Source organism: Scylla paramamosain, chromosome 19 (genome assembly GCF_035594125.1).
Source record: "Scylla paramamosain isolate STU-SP2022 chromosome 19, ASM3559412v1, whole genome shotgun sequence".
Lineage (NCBI taxonomy): Eukaryota > Metazoa > Arthropoda > Malacostraca > Decapoda > Portunidae > Scylla > Scylla paramamosain.
This window is the reverse complement of record NC_087169.1, coordinates 19,580,598-19,593,641: the sequence shown is the minus strand read 5'-3', so window position 1 is coordinate 19,593,641 and position 13,044 is coordinate 19,580,598. Positions and strand designations below refer to the sequence as shown.

The following is a 13,044-nucleotide window of genomic DNA, read 5'->3' as shown; positions in this document are numbered from 1 at the left end:
TTAAGTCTTGCCCCTTCATGGCTACTCAGTCGACCTTGTTAGCGGTTTCTTGGCCTCAACTGTTCCCAAGATATGAAAGTTGACCCTAGTTTTTCTCACGAGCTTCCTTTCTCGTCCTCACATTCTTCACTTTCCCGCCTCATTCTCGTGGATTCCAATTATCTTCCTTGACTTTATTTGAAAACTTGGTGGTGGTGGTCGTGGTGGTGATGTTCTCCTCGTTTCCTGGTTGGTCTTTTGTATCTATGAGCTTTTGATTAATTTCGTGGTCCGTTCGTGTTTATTTCCGTGTCTCTGTGTCTGATAAGCGTGTCACTGTTGAGGATTTAAATGGTTTGTGGTTTAACTTTCTAGAATTGTCTTTCACGTTCATAATCTGACTTCTTTTGAACGTTCACCACAATTTCACTTATTCCTTTGCATGCACGCAGCTCCCATTAACCTCCCTTCCATTAATCTTCCCTCCATTATATAACTGGTTCTCCCTGTTAACTTTTATTGCTTTCCTCTTCTTTTATGTGTTCACTTAGTCTTAATTAACCTCTCTTTTTCTCCCCTTCAATTATATATCACGTGTTTCATATCAACCTTCCTCCGTTATCTATTCGCCTTTCCCTATCAACTTTTATTACTTTTCTCTTCTCTTATGTGTTCACTTAGTCCAAATTAATCTTTCATTTTATCCCCTTCAATAATACATCCACGTGTCTCCTTATTTATGTACCCAGCTCCTATTAACCTCCTTTAACCTCTTCCATTGTGTATCCGCTTATCCGTTAACTTCTATTACTTTTTGTCTTCTTTCATGTGTCACTTAGTCCAAATTAACCTCTGATATTTGCCCTTCCATCTTGTATGCACGTGTCTCTTTTGACCTCCTTGGCTTCATCCTCTTAAACTTCCCTCATAATCCTCACAGCTTCCCTTCACTGACTTTACAATTCCCATCACAACCTTTAACTTCATCCCAGAGAACTTTATCTGAAATACTCCTTGCCTTTTTAACTTGCTTCACTTAACTTCCTAACCCTACAATTACCTTTACACTTATACTTCATCACCATTGATTTTTGTAACTATCCACCGTTATATAATTGACACCAGATTGCTATGATTGTTTTCATGAGTTACTTTTCCTTTTTTTTAATAATTACATCAGTGCTTTATCGTCTAATATATTTTTCTTACAAGTGGCGCTGTACTACTCTCCTGCGGTGCCTTAATTCAATCAGTTACTCTCTACTCCTTTTCTGACCTCCCATTTTTTTTTTTTTTTTATTCTATGTAACATCAATATTTATCTCTTTCTTTCGTGCGTTGTTTCGATGTTTTCAGTCGGCCAATCTCTCTTTTCTTGCTGATCTAGTAATAATCTTTCTTAACCTCCCCTCTCCTCACTCTACAAGCATAACCTTCCCTGCCCTCCAATTTTCTTTTTATCTAACAACTCTATCAATATTTCTTATCCGTTTTTATGTGAGGCGTTTCGACGCATTCATTCAATTAGTCTTTTCTCTTACTAAACGAGTAGTAACCTTTCCTGACTTTCTTTATTTTCCTTCCACAATCATAATCTTCTCTAATCCCATTTTTTTCCCTTTATCTAACAGTTCCATCAATAACATCTGTTTCTTTCGTGCGGTGTTTCAGTGCATTCAGTCAATCGTTCCTTTCTCTTATTAAAATAATACGACCTTCCCTAACCTCCACTTTCATTTAACTTATCAATTCCATCATTATTTGCTATCTACTTCAATGCTTTCAGTCAATCATTCTTTTACTAAACAACTAATAACCTTCCCACTTAACTTCCCTTCTCCTCTCTCAGGTACAATAACCTTTCCTCAACTCCATTCTCCCTCCAGGTGACCTCATGGACGAGAGTTCTGTGCTGGAGTTCCTCACGAGCCTCGAGGCCATGGAGCTGCCGGACCAGATCGAGGAAGTCAATGCAAAGATTCTGGACAAAATCGTCGAGGAGCAGGAGTTTGTGGCGGTGCTCTTCTGTGAGTACGATGGGGTGGAAGTGGGTTAGAATAGTGTGTGTGTGGGGGGTAGGGGTTGTGTGTGTGTGTGTGTGTGGATTTGGGGGAGTTTGTGTGTGTGTGTGTGTGTGTGTGTGTGTGTCTGGAGGAGGGACAGGGGAACTTAGAAATTGAGTGTGAGGAATGGAGTGGTAAGGGGAAGTTTTGCTGGAGGGTATTATGTCTCTCTCTCTCTCTCTCTCTCTCCTCTCTCTCTCTCTCTCTCTCTCTCTCTCTCTCTCTCTCTCTCTCTCTCTAAATGACAAACGCAGGACCTTAGGAACTTTTCTCATCAAAGTCATTCAACTATTCCTCTAAGTCTTCCATTAATATATTTCCCCGCCCCACCTCTACATACTCACCTGTCCCTACTAATGAATATAATCTGCATGTCGATGACGGGACCCTCACTCCACCGGACATTAGATAGACAAAGTAGGCAAAGAACAACGAGCGAGGTATGGTGGCTACTATTGTGTTCTCTCTGACAGAAGTTTTTGTTTTCCTTTCCCCGACTCCCTCAATTAAAGAAAAAGTCTTCACTCAGTCCCTCTCTCTCTCCTCTCTCTCTCTCTCTCTCTCTCTCCTCTCTCTCTCTCTCTCTCTCTCTCTCTCTCTCTCGTTTTCTTCTCCGGCACTCGAGCATGCACGTCAGCGAGGTAATAGAGAGATTATTTTACAGTGGTAAGAAAGTTTGGCTTCCTCTTACCCGCCGTGTTGTGAATATTAACTCCGCCAGCCTTTCTTTATGGAAATGACTAACACCGTCCTTAGTTTTTAGCCGAAAAGTTAAAGTTTGACTAGGTCTTTTTCTCTTCTTTGGCTTGATTTTACTGCAGTATTTTCTTTTTTTTTTTTCTCTCTCTCACTCTCTTTCTCTCTCTCTCTCTCTCTCTCTGTCTGGCATTCAGTGTATATTGTGATTTACGCTTTCGTTAGGACGGAGAATAAACGCCTGCGATGCACACTTGTTTCCATTAAGGCACTGAGGGTCACTGAATCAGTCCATTCCACAGAGGTACGTTGGATTTTTTTCCATTTGCTTGCTTTTAGTAGTAGCAATAATAGCAAAAGTAACAATAATAGTAGCAATAATAATAGTACTCGTAATAGTATTGGGAAATAGTTTGAACCAGTTGAACCTGAGACGACGGAGGTGGAGGGTGAGGGAGGGAGGGAGGGAGTGAGAGGCGGCAGCAAACAGGAACCTTGGAGAAACTGGGGCTCGGAAACTTGCGCCATATTGGTGTCACAAAGCCTCTCTAAACAAGGATAATTAGGTGTTAGCAGTGGTGGTTAGTCGCGTTTTGTGTTAGTGTGCCACAAAGGGAACGAGCTAAAATCTGCCTTTCCCTGACGCTTATTCCCCTTTTTACGGGATTATTGTATTAATTATCGTTTCTTATGGTGTCTGTGTGTCGCCGATATGGGCCAAGTTGGGGAGTGTGCGTTCCTTGTTGGTGTGCGGCGCGGAGTGTGGCCCCATAACCGTGTGTCTGGGAGGCAGCGAGGCCAGGGAAGGGGAGCTCGTGTGGGAGGTCGTGGTCGCCGGGGAGGAGGGTACGGTTTGGGAGAGGGAGGGGGAAGGGGGGGCGTTAAGTTGCTGTAATGCCGTGTAATTATCGTTGTTGAAGTACAGTACGTGTTCTGTTTACTACTGACAACCTCATCGTTTTATTCGTAATGTGACCGCATTATGCAGTTCACTATCGCTATAATCCGTAATGCGAAATGAGTTACTCCCGCCAGATTAAACCAGCGGAAAGAGCATTACCCAGTATCATTCCCGTGATCATGACGTGTTTACATTTATTTATCACAAGGTCTCGTTTGTGTTCGTTGCAAAGGGTGTGGAGTTTTGCTATTCTCCTCTCTAGAATATAGATGAAAGGGAAGAGCGATGCTTGATTTAATTTCTTCTCATTACTTGTATTTACAGTTATTTATTATGAAACCTCTTTGTATTTGTTAAAAGGAGATGAACATTATCGTTATTCTCCTCACTGATTAAATGAACAGGAAGAGCATTACTCGTACTTAACATCAGCCATTAGCGTAATTATTCTTATTTAACCGTTTATTTCAATATCTCATATTTTTGTTAAAAGGTATGAGGAGTATTGCCCAGTGTAATCCTTTACATAATAGAATTTAATTTGAAAGTATGTTTGTAACAGGAAAAAACAAACAGGAAGACCGCATCACCGCGTCACCGCATCACCAGATTTCATTAAGCGTTACAAAGGTCACGCTCTCTCTCCCCGCCGTCACGTTTCATGCAAATCTTTGGGCGACGGTGATTCCTGGCTGGCTGCGAGGGTTTGCTGACGGCCTCCTCACTCCCTGCTGACGCTCCCCACTTTGTTGACATAACTCTTGACGCCTCTGACGCTGATTAATAGGAAGTTGTCTGTCCTCTTCACTTAATCGTCTTCCTTGTAGAGTTAACGTGTTTTCCTCTCGTGGACTTGTCCTTAGTATGTTTAGCAGGACACCGTTTAGTTCTAAGCTGGTGTTTCTTCACTGACTTAATTCTGTGTTTCCCTGCAATGCGCGCCTCTCCCTCCTCCTTTACTGTGGCTGTTACTCGTGCCTCTCCCTACCTTACACCAGTGGAGGCAGCGTCCTTAGTGCTGCTCCCCGCTGCTCACTGTGGAATAAACCGTGAAATTGTGGAGTGTATAACGAATGTGCTTCATGCCCTTACAGATGTGGGTGTTATTACGGCTCCCACGTGAGTGTGTCTGCAGAAATTTACATACATAGCTCTTTTTTGTCTAGCAGCGCTGTTTGTGCTGGTGTGCTGTGCTGAGGCTGTCAATGGTTGTGTATCACCCCTTCTGTAGCCTCTAATTCTGATCATGCCCTACCACCTCGGCAGGTCACTTGGACAACATTTGCGACCAGGGAGAACGTAAGTAAGAACCAGTACGACAGTGATGGTTTATGCATGAGATTCTGTCGCGCTGCCACGACGAACGACCAACACATGGTATATAAGTTCTACCATGACTCGCCTGCACCTGGCACCTACTTTCAATATATTTTTACCTTCCTATCTCCTGTTCGTGCAGCTTGATTTTTGCATTTATTTTTTTCCTGTCTTTTTTTTTTCCAATATTCCTTTATTTCCTAAGCGATAAGTCTGTATCACCAGCCGTGAATTCTATCCTTTGTATTACTAATGCTTTAATTCTTCATTTCATTATATCTCATAGTTTGCTTTGTATAATTACTGGACGTTGACTGGCTGGCTGGCTGGCTGGCTGGCTGGCTTGCCTTGCCCGCCCTTCACTGCCTGTGTTTATTTACATTTTCATTTTACATGGAAACGCTTTCGGTCTTATCATTTGCCTATTATTCATTCATGTCCCTTTCTCGTGTGCTTTAATTGCTTTCATGACTAACTAACACACGAATCCCTTTTACGGATAACCTTTATTCTGATCCCGAGAGCGAGACGGGCCAAGGGACAAAGGGATGCTGATGTACGTGGGATGGACAGTCTTGGTTCCGGGATGGTTCACGGTCGTCTGGTTTTAGCGTAGTTTTGTTACGATTATTTCACGGCTCAGGGTTTCCCGGTTTTGTCACGGTTCTATCTTCTTCACGGTCTTCTGGTTCTGTTACTTTTGACTCACCAGGATCTATTACGGTTCTATAGCGGTTCTTCTACGATTCATAGTCACATTTATCAGATTTTATTGCTGTTTGATTAATGATTTTCACGGTTCTATTATTGTTGACAGTCACCAGGTTCTATTACGAAGGTTCTATCATGGTTTTGTCACGATTCTACCACGGTTCAGTGTCACATCTAACATATCAAGGTTCTATTAATATTTTATCACTGTTCTATTATCATTGACAGTCACCAGGTTGTATTACGACGGTTCTGTCACGGCTCGCCTTCGCCCGGTTCGCACGTGTACAGTTTAGAAGGCTCAAGTTTACTTCACGTGTAGTCTAAAGAGGAAAGGTTATATTTAGTAGACAGCTGCCTGCACCGCGTCACACCACCACCACCACCACCTATGTCACCACCTCTTTTTCTCCACCTCTCCACCACTACTATCTACCTCTACTACTACTTTTGGTGTACTTTTATCCCCATCACCACCACTTCCACCGATGGCTCTACATTTTTCTCTACCATTATCACTATCAACACCATCACTTCCCACACCATCACCACTAGTTTGTCACCATCACGTCATGTCTTAATTGCAACTTTCATTGACTTTATTATCTCCACATGTCTGTCATCACTATACATACCTACTACTACTAACTACTACTGCTAACTACTACTACTACACTACTACTACTACTGCAGCCATCAAAGGTTCATGTTTCATCTCGATCAGGGAGCCACGCTAAGTAAATGCATATAGTGATCACAAGTGTCTGCTGGGTTTGTTTGTAAATCCATTACTGGGTGTACTTTGTCTAATTAGTATGGGTACAATGAGAGAGAGAGAGAGAGAGAGAGAGAGAGAGAGAGAGAGAGAGAGAGAGAGAGAGAGAGAGAGAGAGAGAGAGAGTGGGGTTCGAATTTTTGGCATAATTGTAACAGAGAGAGAGAGAGAGAGAGAGAGAGAGAGAGAGAGAGAGAGAGAGAGAGAGAGAGAGAGAGAGAGAGAGAGAGAGAGAGAGAGAATGTTGGGAGATTTGACCTTGAAAGAGTAAACAAAGTCTTAGGAGAAAAGTTCAACCACCACCACCCTCCCCCTCCCCCCCAAACACACACACACACACACACACACACACACACACACACACACACACACAAGGAGGATTGACCTCTCTCTCTCTCTCTCTCTCTCTCTCTCTCTCTCTCTCTCTCTCTCTCTCTCTCTCTCTCTCTCTCTCTCTCTCTCTCTGTGTTTATTTTGGCGTGGTAAGTTGTAGGTCACCTCAAAATGTCTCTTAATTAGTTGCACCAGCTGGCCTAACCCCCTCTCCCTGCAATCTTCCCTCCCTCTCTCCCTCCTTCCTTCCTTCCCTCCATTCCATCCCTTCCTCCCTCCTACTCTCCACTGCAACACTGCCATCCTCCAACCCGCCCCTCTTTTCCCTCCCTCCTTCTCTCCCTCCCTCCCCCCAACCTTCCCTCCTTCCTTCCCTCCTTCCAACGCCCTTCTCTCCTCCCTCCTTTCACCCCACCCTCTCACTATCCTCTGCAATACCCCCCTCTCCCTCTCTTACCCTTCCCTCCCTCCCCCCACCATACCTCGTGCCAGCCGCTGAGTCATAATGAGAGGAATTCCTTTGTATTGCTTATTACTCCTGGACTTGAAGGTAAAAAGAGAGCGTGAGACACACCTGGCCGCCGCACCTGTATGTACCTTGATTAATCAGAGCAACAGTACCTGGCAAATCACTGTCATCCTCATTACCCTCATTATCTTCATTATCGTTAGTCTGGGTTTTGCTAGTTAGACAAAGTAGTAATTAGTGTAAGGTTATTCTTCAGACTGTCATAATTTTCGTCATTATTATTATCATTATTATCATCATCGTCGTCATCATCATCGACATCTTTATCTTCATTCTCATTATCTGCATTATCGTTAGTCTGGGATTCGCTAGCAAAGAGATTATTAATGCAAGGTCACTCTTCAAGTTGTCATCATTGTCGTCATTATCATCATCATCATCATCATCATCATCATCATCATCATCATTATCATCATTGTCATCGTAATTATCATCAGTTTGTGATTTGCTAAGTAGACAAAGTAGCAATTAAAGTAACATCACTTCATATATCATCATTATCATCATCATCATCAAAACTATACCCTAAATGTGCAAGGTACAGAGATTAATGTACCTCCGCACACCATTATCAGCAAACTGTCATCATCATCATCATCAGCATCATCATCATCATCATCATCATCATCATCATCATCATCATCATCATCATCATCAACTTTTACGATTTCACTGCACGATGAACATTTCTCCCTAACTTTCTCATCTCATCTTTATCAGGCGCTCTTCTCTTCCCTTGCTTCTGCCAATCCCGTTTTCTCTTTCTCTTCTTTCTTATTCTTTTATGTGTTAGAAACTGCGAGCTATACGAGCTATACGAGCTATTTAATCCTTTTCACTTGTGTTTCATTCATTCATATATCTGTTTAATTTCTTTATTTATTTTTCATTTGTTATTTAGTTCGTTCGTTAGTGAGTGAATGAATGAGTGAGGAGTAAGTTAGATAGATAATTACTTAGCTAGTTAGTTAATCAGTTAGTCAGTTAGTTAGTTAGTTAGGATTTTTGTTTCCCTTGCCCTTGACCGATTTCCCTGAAACGTGGAAAAAAAAAATTAAATAAAAGAAAAAATGTATGCAAAACATGTGTAGTAAAGAGATCTTCAATTCGATGCCCTCAAATGCTGGAGGTAAATCATTAAACTGTGCATTGATAAAATTTTGTGTGCAATCATTTTGTTTTCTCGAAGTCCTCGGTTCAGTTTCACATTCCTCGCATTTTTTTTTTCTTCTTCTTTTTGTTAATATGACTTTCTGAAGTTAATCAAAACCACAATATTTGTTTCATTTTTTTTTTTTTCTGCTGAATCGTCAATGAAAGGATAACCAAATATTGGATATTAATCAAGACTCGGGATTGTCTTTGAGATTAGAGAAACAAGGAGCAAAATAAAATAAAATAAATAAAATAAATAAATAAAAGCTTTTCTGAGAGGGAGGGGGATTTAATGAAAATTGGAAAAAAAGAAAGATAATTCAAACTATATATTCTTGCATGTAATGGAAAAAAAATGTAAATAAAGGAAAGATACTTAAATAAATTAAAGCCAGATATTTTTGTATTCAGTGAAAAGGTTAAAAAACAAAAATACTAAATTAATTGAAACCATATATTGTTCTTGTATCTAATGGAAAAAAAGGAAAGACTGTTGAATTAATTAAAACAATATATTTCCTTGTCCAAAATGAAAATTCTGAAAAAAAGAAGTCAAATGAAAAAAAAATGTATTGAAACCATATACCAGTCTTGTACCAAAAAAATGTTTTTAAATATATAAATAAATAAATAAAATAGAATAAAGATAGTAAGTAAAAAAGCTGGAAAGAAATAGAAATACAAAACCAAAATAAATGGAAGATACAAAATTAATTGCGAGATATTACTCTTGTACTTAAAATAAAACTAAATGAAAGAAAATATAGGCAAGACAGTAAGAAATAGAAAATAAATTTAGGAAACAACGAAAAAAGGAAGAAAATACAAGACAATGAAAACACAGGAAAAAGGAAAAATACAGGAAATAATAAAAAAAAGAAATATAAAGAAAATACAGAAAAAAAATCGTAAAATATAAAAAGAAACAAAAGTCAGCGAAAATAACAAAAAAAAATAAATAAATAAAAAATACAGTAAATGAAAATTAAAAGAAAATACAAGGGAATGATGAAAATGAAATAAAAATAAAGAAAAATGTGATAAGCACACCCACAAGACAGTCCCCGAAACAAGACTGTCACTTTTGAAGAGTCGCCTTGCATGTTCCCGTCTGTCAGATTTAGGCGGGAATGTCTGATTGCAGATTAAAAGAAGAAATTCAATTATGTCCACTGCCCTGACTCTTCTCGTGTGCGTGTGCGTGTGTGTGTGTGTGTGTGTGTGTGTGTGTGTGTGTGTGTGTGTGTGTGAGTGTGTGTGTGCCGCAATTAACGGGCGTCATCTGCTCATGTCATCTTCAGTTCCTTTCTCCTCAGCTTCTTACTTCTCTCATTTCTTCTCCTCGTATATTTTTATCCTTCTTCATTTTTCCTTCCCTTTTATCCTCGACCGCTAGTGACTTCTTTCATTTTTCCTCGTGTGGTTTTGTAGTGTAGTTCCTTTGATGTTTTTTTTACTTTTATTTTTATCATTATCATTATTCCGTTCTATTTCTGTGTTGCTATTACTTTCCTTATATTTTTTTCCCCTCTTCCGCTAATTTTCTTTGTTTCAGATTTGAACGTTCGCATTGTCATTGTCATTTTTTTTAATCTTTTTATCATCTGATTTTATCCCTTTGTTCTTCGTTTAGTGCAGTTTTTTTTTTTTTCTCTCTCTCTCTCCTTAACTTGTCTTTCTTTTTTTTCCCTCTTCGTTTCATTTTTCTGCCAGTCTTTCGGGTAACAGTTCATTTATTTCCCTTACGAAACTTTTTCTTTAATTATGTTAGCCCTTTCATTTCTTCTTTTCTCCTCTCCTCTTTTTCCTGCTTCTTTCCCCTCTTCTCACTTGCGATACCCTCTCTCATTCCTGCTCTATTTTCGCTTCTTTTTACCTTTCCTTTCATCCTCCGTAATCTCTTTGTGCTTTTTATCATTTCTTTTTTGCGTTTTTTTATCTTCATTTCTGATATTAATTCTGCATCTTCATTCTCTCTGTTCTTTGATCACACACTGACTTCTTCTCATTTTCTTCTCTTCCTACTTTCTCTTGATTCCTTATTACTCTCTCTCTCTCTCTCTCTCTCTCTCTCTCTCTCTCTCTCTCTCTCTCTCTCTCTCTCTCTCTCTCTCTCTCTCTCTCTCTCTCTCTCTCTCTCTCTCTCTCTCTCTCTCTCTCTCTCTCTCTCTCTCGCTCTCGCCGCCCTTCCCTTCCCCTTTTCCTTCCAGGCAGTAACAGTCACCTCAAATCGTCCCCACGTAGAAAGGTTAATTGAGGCTCGCACAGGTGATACACACGAGCTCTTGTTACCTGCTCACTTGATCTTTTTTTCCTTCTCTCTCTCTCTCTCTCTCTCTCTCTCTCTCTCTCTCTCTCTCTCTCTCTCTCTCTCTCTCTCTCTCTCTCTCTCTTTTCCGAAGCGAGCATAGAGGAATTTTGTAGTTTTTCCTGTTTTTCACGCGTGCTGTTTTTTAAACAATGGATTTTTTTTCCTTCTGGTTCTCAATTTCCAAGGATTACTATCGCTATCAGAGAGAGAGAGAGAGAGAGAGAGAGAGAGAGAGAGAGAGAGAGAGAGAGAGAGAGAGAGAGAGAGAGAGAGAGAGGGCTTCGTTTCGTTTGTTGTGATTACTCGTTTTTTCGTTTATTTATTTATTTGCATGCACAACCTCCAAGCCTTCCGCGCATTCAGTTTACACAGCTTCCCCTGCTGCATCGCTCTTTCAAGCTGCACCAGAACACAATGCAACACACCACAGATCAATGCAAGGCTCCCATAGATATGCAGGCTCGTGTTCCCCCTGCAACTGTACCGAAAAAAAACATGCAAGTTTATACAGATATCTTAAAGTCAAGTTTGCATTCTGATGTTAGGTTTATTGTACTGTTTAAAGTGGTTTGCTTCGAATTGTCCGTTGCTTTGAGATCGCTTGGGCTGGCACAAGGAAAATAAAGAGTGAACTCTCGTTGTCAATGATAATACGATACCTTCTATTTGAGTAGCGTACATGATTTAACGAAACAGACATTATATTACAGGTTCGATCAATCGCTTTGTTTTCAGTGGCGTCTTTCGAAACTATACTTTAAACTCACACCGAGTCTTTTATTAAGCTTAAGACGAATCACAACAGTCAGAGGGTTTAGCTACAAATGTTAGCAGAGTTCGGTTAGATAAGTTTAGTGTAAGCTCGGGACCATCAATACCATTGATTATTTTTTCTTTTTTTTTTTTTTGGGGGGGACGGCATCTGGTGGGGAGAGAGAGTACACCAGCGTGGTGTGATTCTTTCCCCGTTCCGTATCCATTGCCTACCCGGAGACAGTGCAGAAGTTGACTTAGGCCGCAGGTCGATGTTATTCCGGGTGTGTGTGCATGCAGGCAGGACGGTGGAAGGCTCTGCTGGCTCGTCACATGAGTAAATATTTGTGGATCTTCCTCCTGCAGATAAAAGCGAGTGCCGGCGCTGCGCCAAAGCCCTGCAGGAACTGGAGAACGTGGACGATGACGCGGACCAACTCGGCATCGCCTTCGTCAAAATCAACGACCCAGAACTTGCTGATGAATATTCCCTGGGGTCCCTCCCCGCCCTGGTGTACTACCGAAGACGCATCCCTGTCGTGTATGATGGTGAGTGAGGCGGGAAGGAAGGAGGAAATGGGAAGGAAAGATGGGAGAGAGCGTGTGAGTGGTCCAAACGTGTGTGATGTGAGGAATGGAATGAATGTGTGGTTATCATGAAAGAAACAGGAGAAAAAGTTGACAACATGAAGGTAAAAGAAAAAAAAAATTATGGAGAGAAGAAAAAAGTGGAGAACGTGAAAAGAAAAGAACACTAAAAAGAGAGGAAAAGTGGAAAACATGGAGGTAAAATTAAAAATAAAAAAATCCTGTGTGTGTGTGTGTGTGTGTGTGTGTGTGTGTGTGTACAAACTTCGTAACGAATCATAATATTTATAATTTCGTAACATGATATTTCCAGTTACATTTAAGCCAATTTGATACACAAGATATCAATTTCTCCTCCTCCTCTTCCTCCTCCTCCTCTTCCTCCCTAGGCGATCTAATGAATGAGGACAAGGTGCTGGAGTGGCTGGTGGAAAACAAGAACACTGGGGACGATGATGATGTAATTGATGACGTCACTCTGGGTCTGCTCAACACTCTCATCGACTCCCTGGATCACCTGGCTGTCGTCTTCTGTGAGTAGTGGTAGTAGTAGTAGTAGTAGTAGTGGTGGTGGTAGTAGTTGTAGTGGTGGTGGTGGTGGTGGTTGTGGTAAGTAAAAGCCATATGTGGGTGTGGAGATCATTTTGTGTGTGTGTGTGTGTGTGTTGGTGTATGTGAGTAGTAGTAGTGGTGGTGGTGGTAGTAGTAGTAGTAGTAGTAGTAGTAGTAATAATAGTAGATAAAAGCTGTTTGTGGGTGTAGGGGAATCCGTGTGTGTGTGTGTGTGTGTGTGTGTGTGTGTGTGTGTGTGCGCGGTAATTAATGCATTAATTTTGACGTTGAAAAAAAATCAAAGCGTGGCCACGTTTTTATGTTATTATTTTTCTTTGACAGAAAATATATTTGTGTGATTGGATGGAGGAAGAGAGAGAG

General features: G+C 40.7%; 1 protein-coding gene across 16 annotated transcripts in view; it reads left to right on the top strand.

Moving 5' to 3' along the window:
• Positions 1–13,044, top strand: part of LOC135109832 (uncharacterized) — a 56,933-nt gene that overhangs the window by 15,393 nt on the left and 28,496 nt on the right. For 11 of the 16 annotated variants that reach the window (XM_064021555.1, XM_064021559.1, XM_064021558.1 and 8 more), the window contains exons 3-6: positions 1,866–2,006; positions 4,906–4,938; positions 11,890–12,072; positions 12,501–12,644. In XM_064021555.1, coding sequence (XP_063877625.1) covers positions 1,866–2,006; positions 4,906–4,938; positions 11,890–12,072; positions 12,501–12,644 — 501 coding nt within the window. The remainder of the gene's footprint in view (positions 1–1,865; positions 2,007–4,905; positions 4,939–11,889; positions 12,073–12,500; positions 12,645–13,044) is intronic. The other 5 variants (XM_064021560.1, XM_064021566.1, XM_064021568.1 and 2 more) reach the window with 1 other exon arrangement.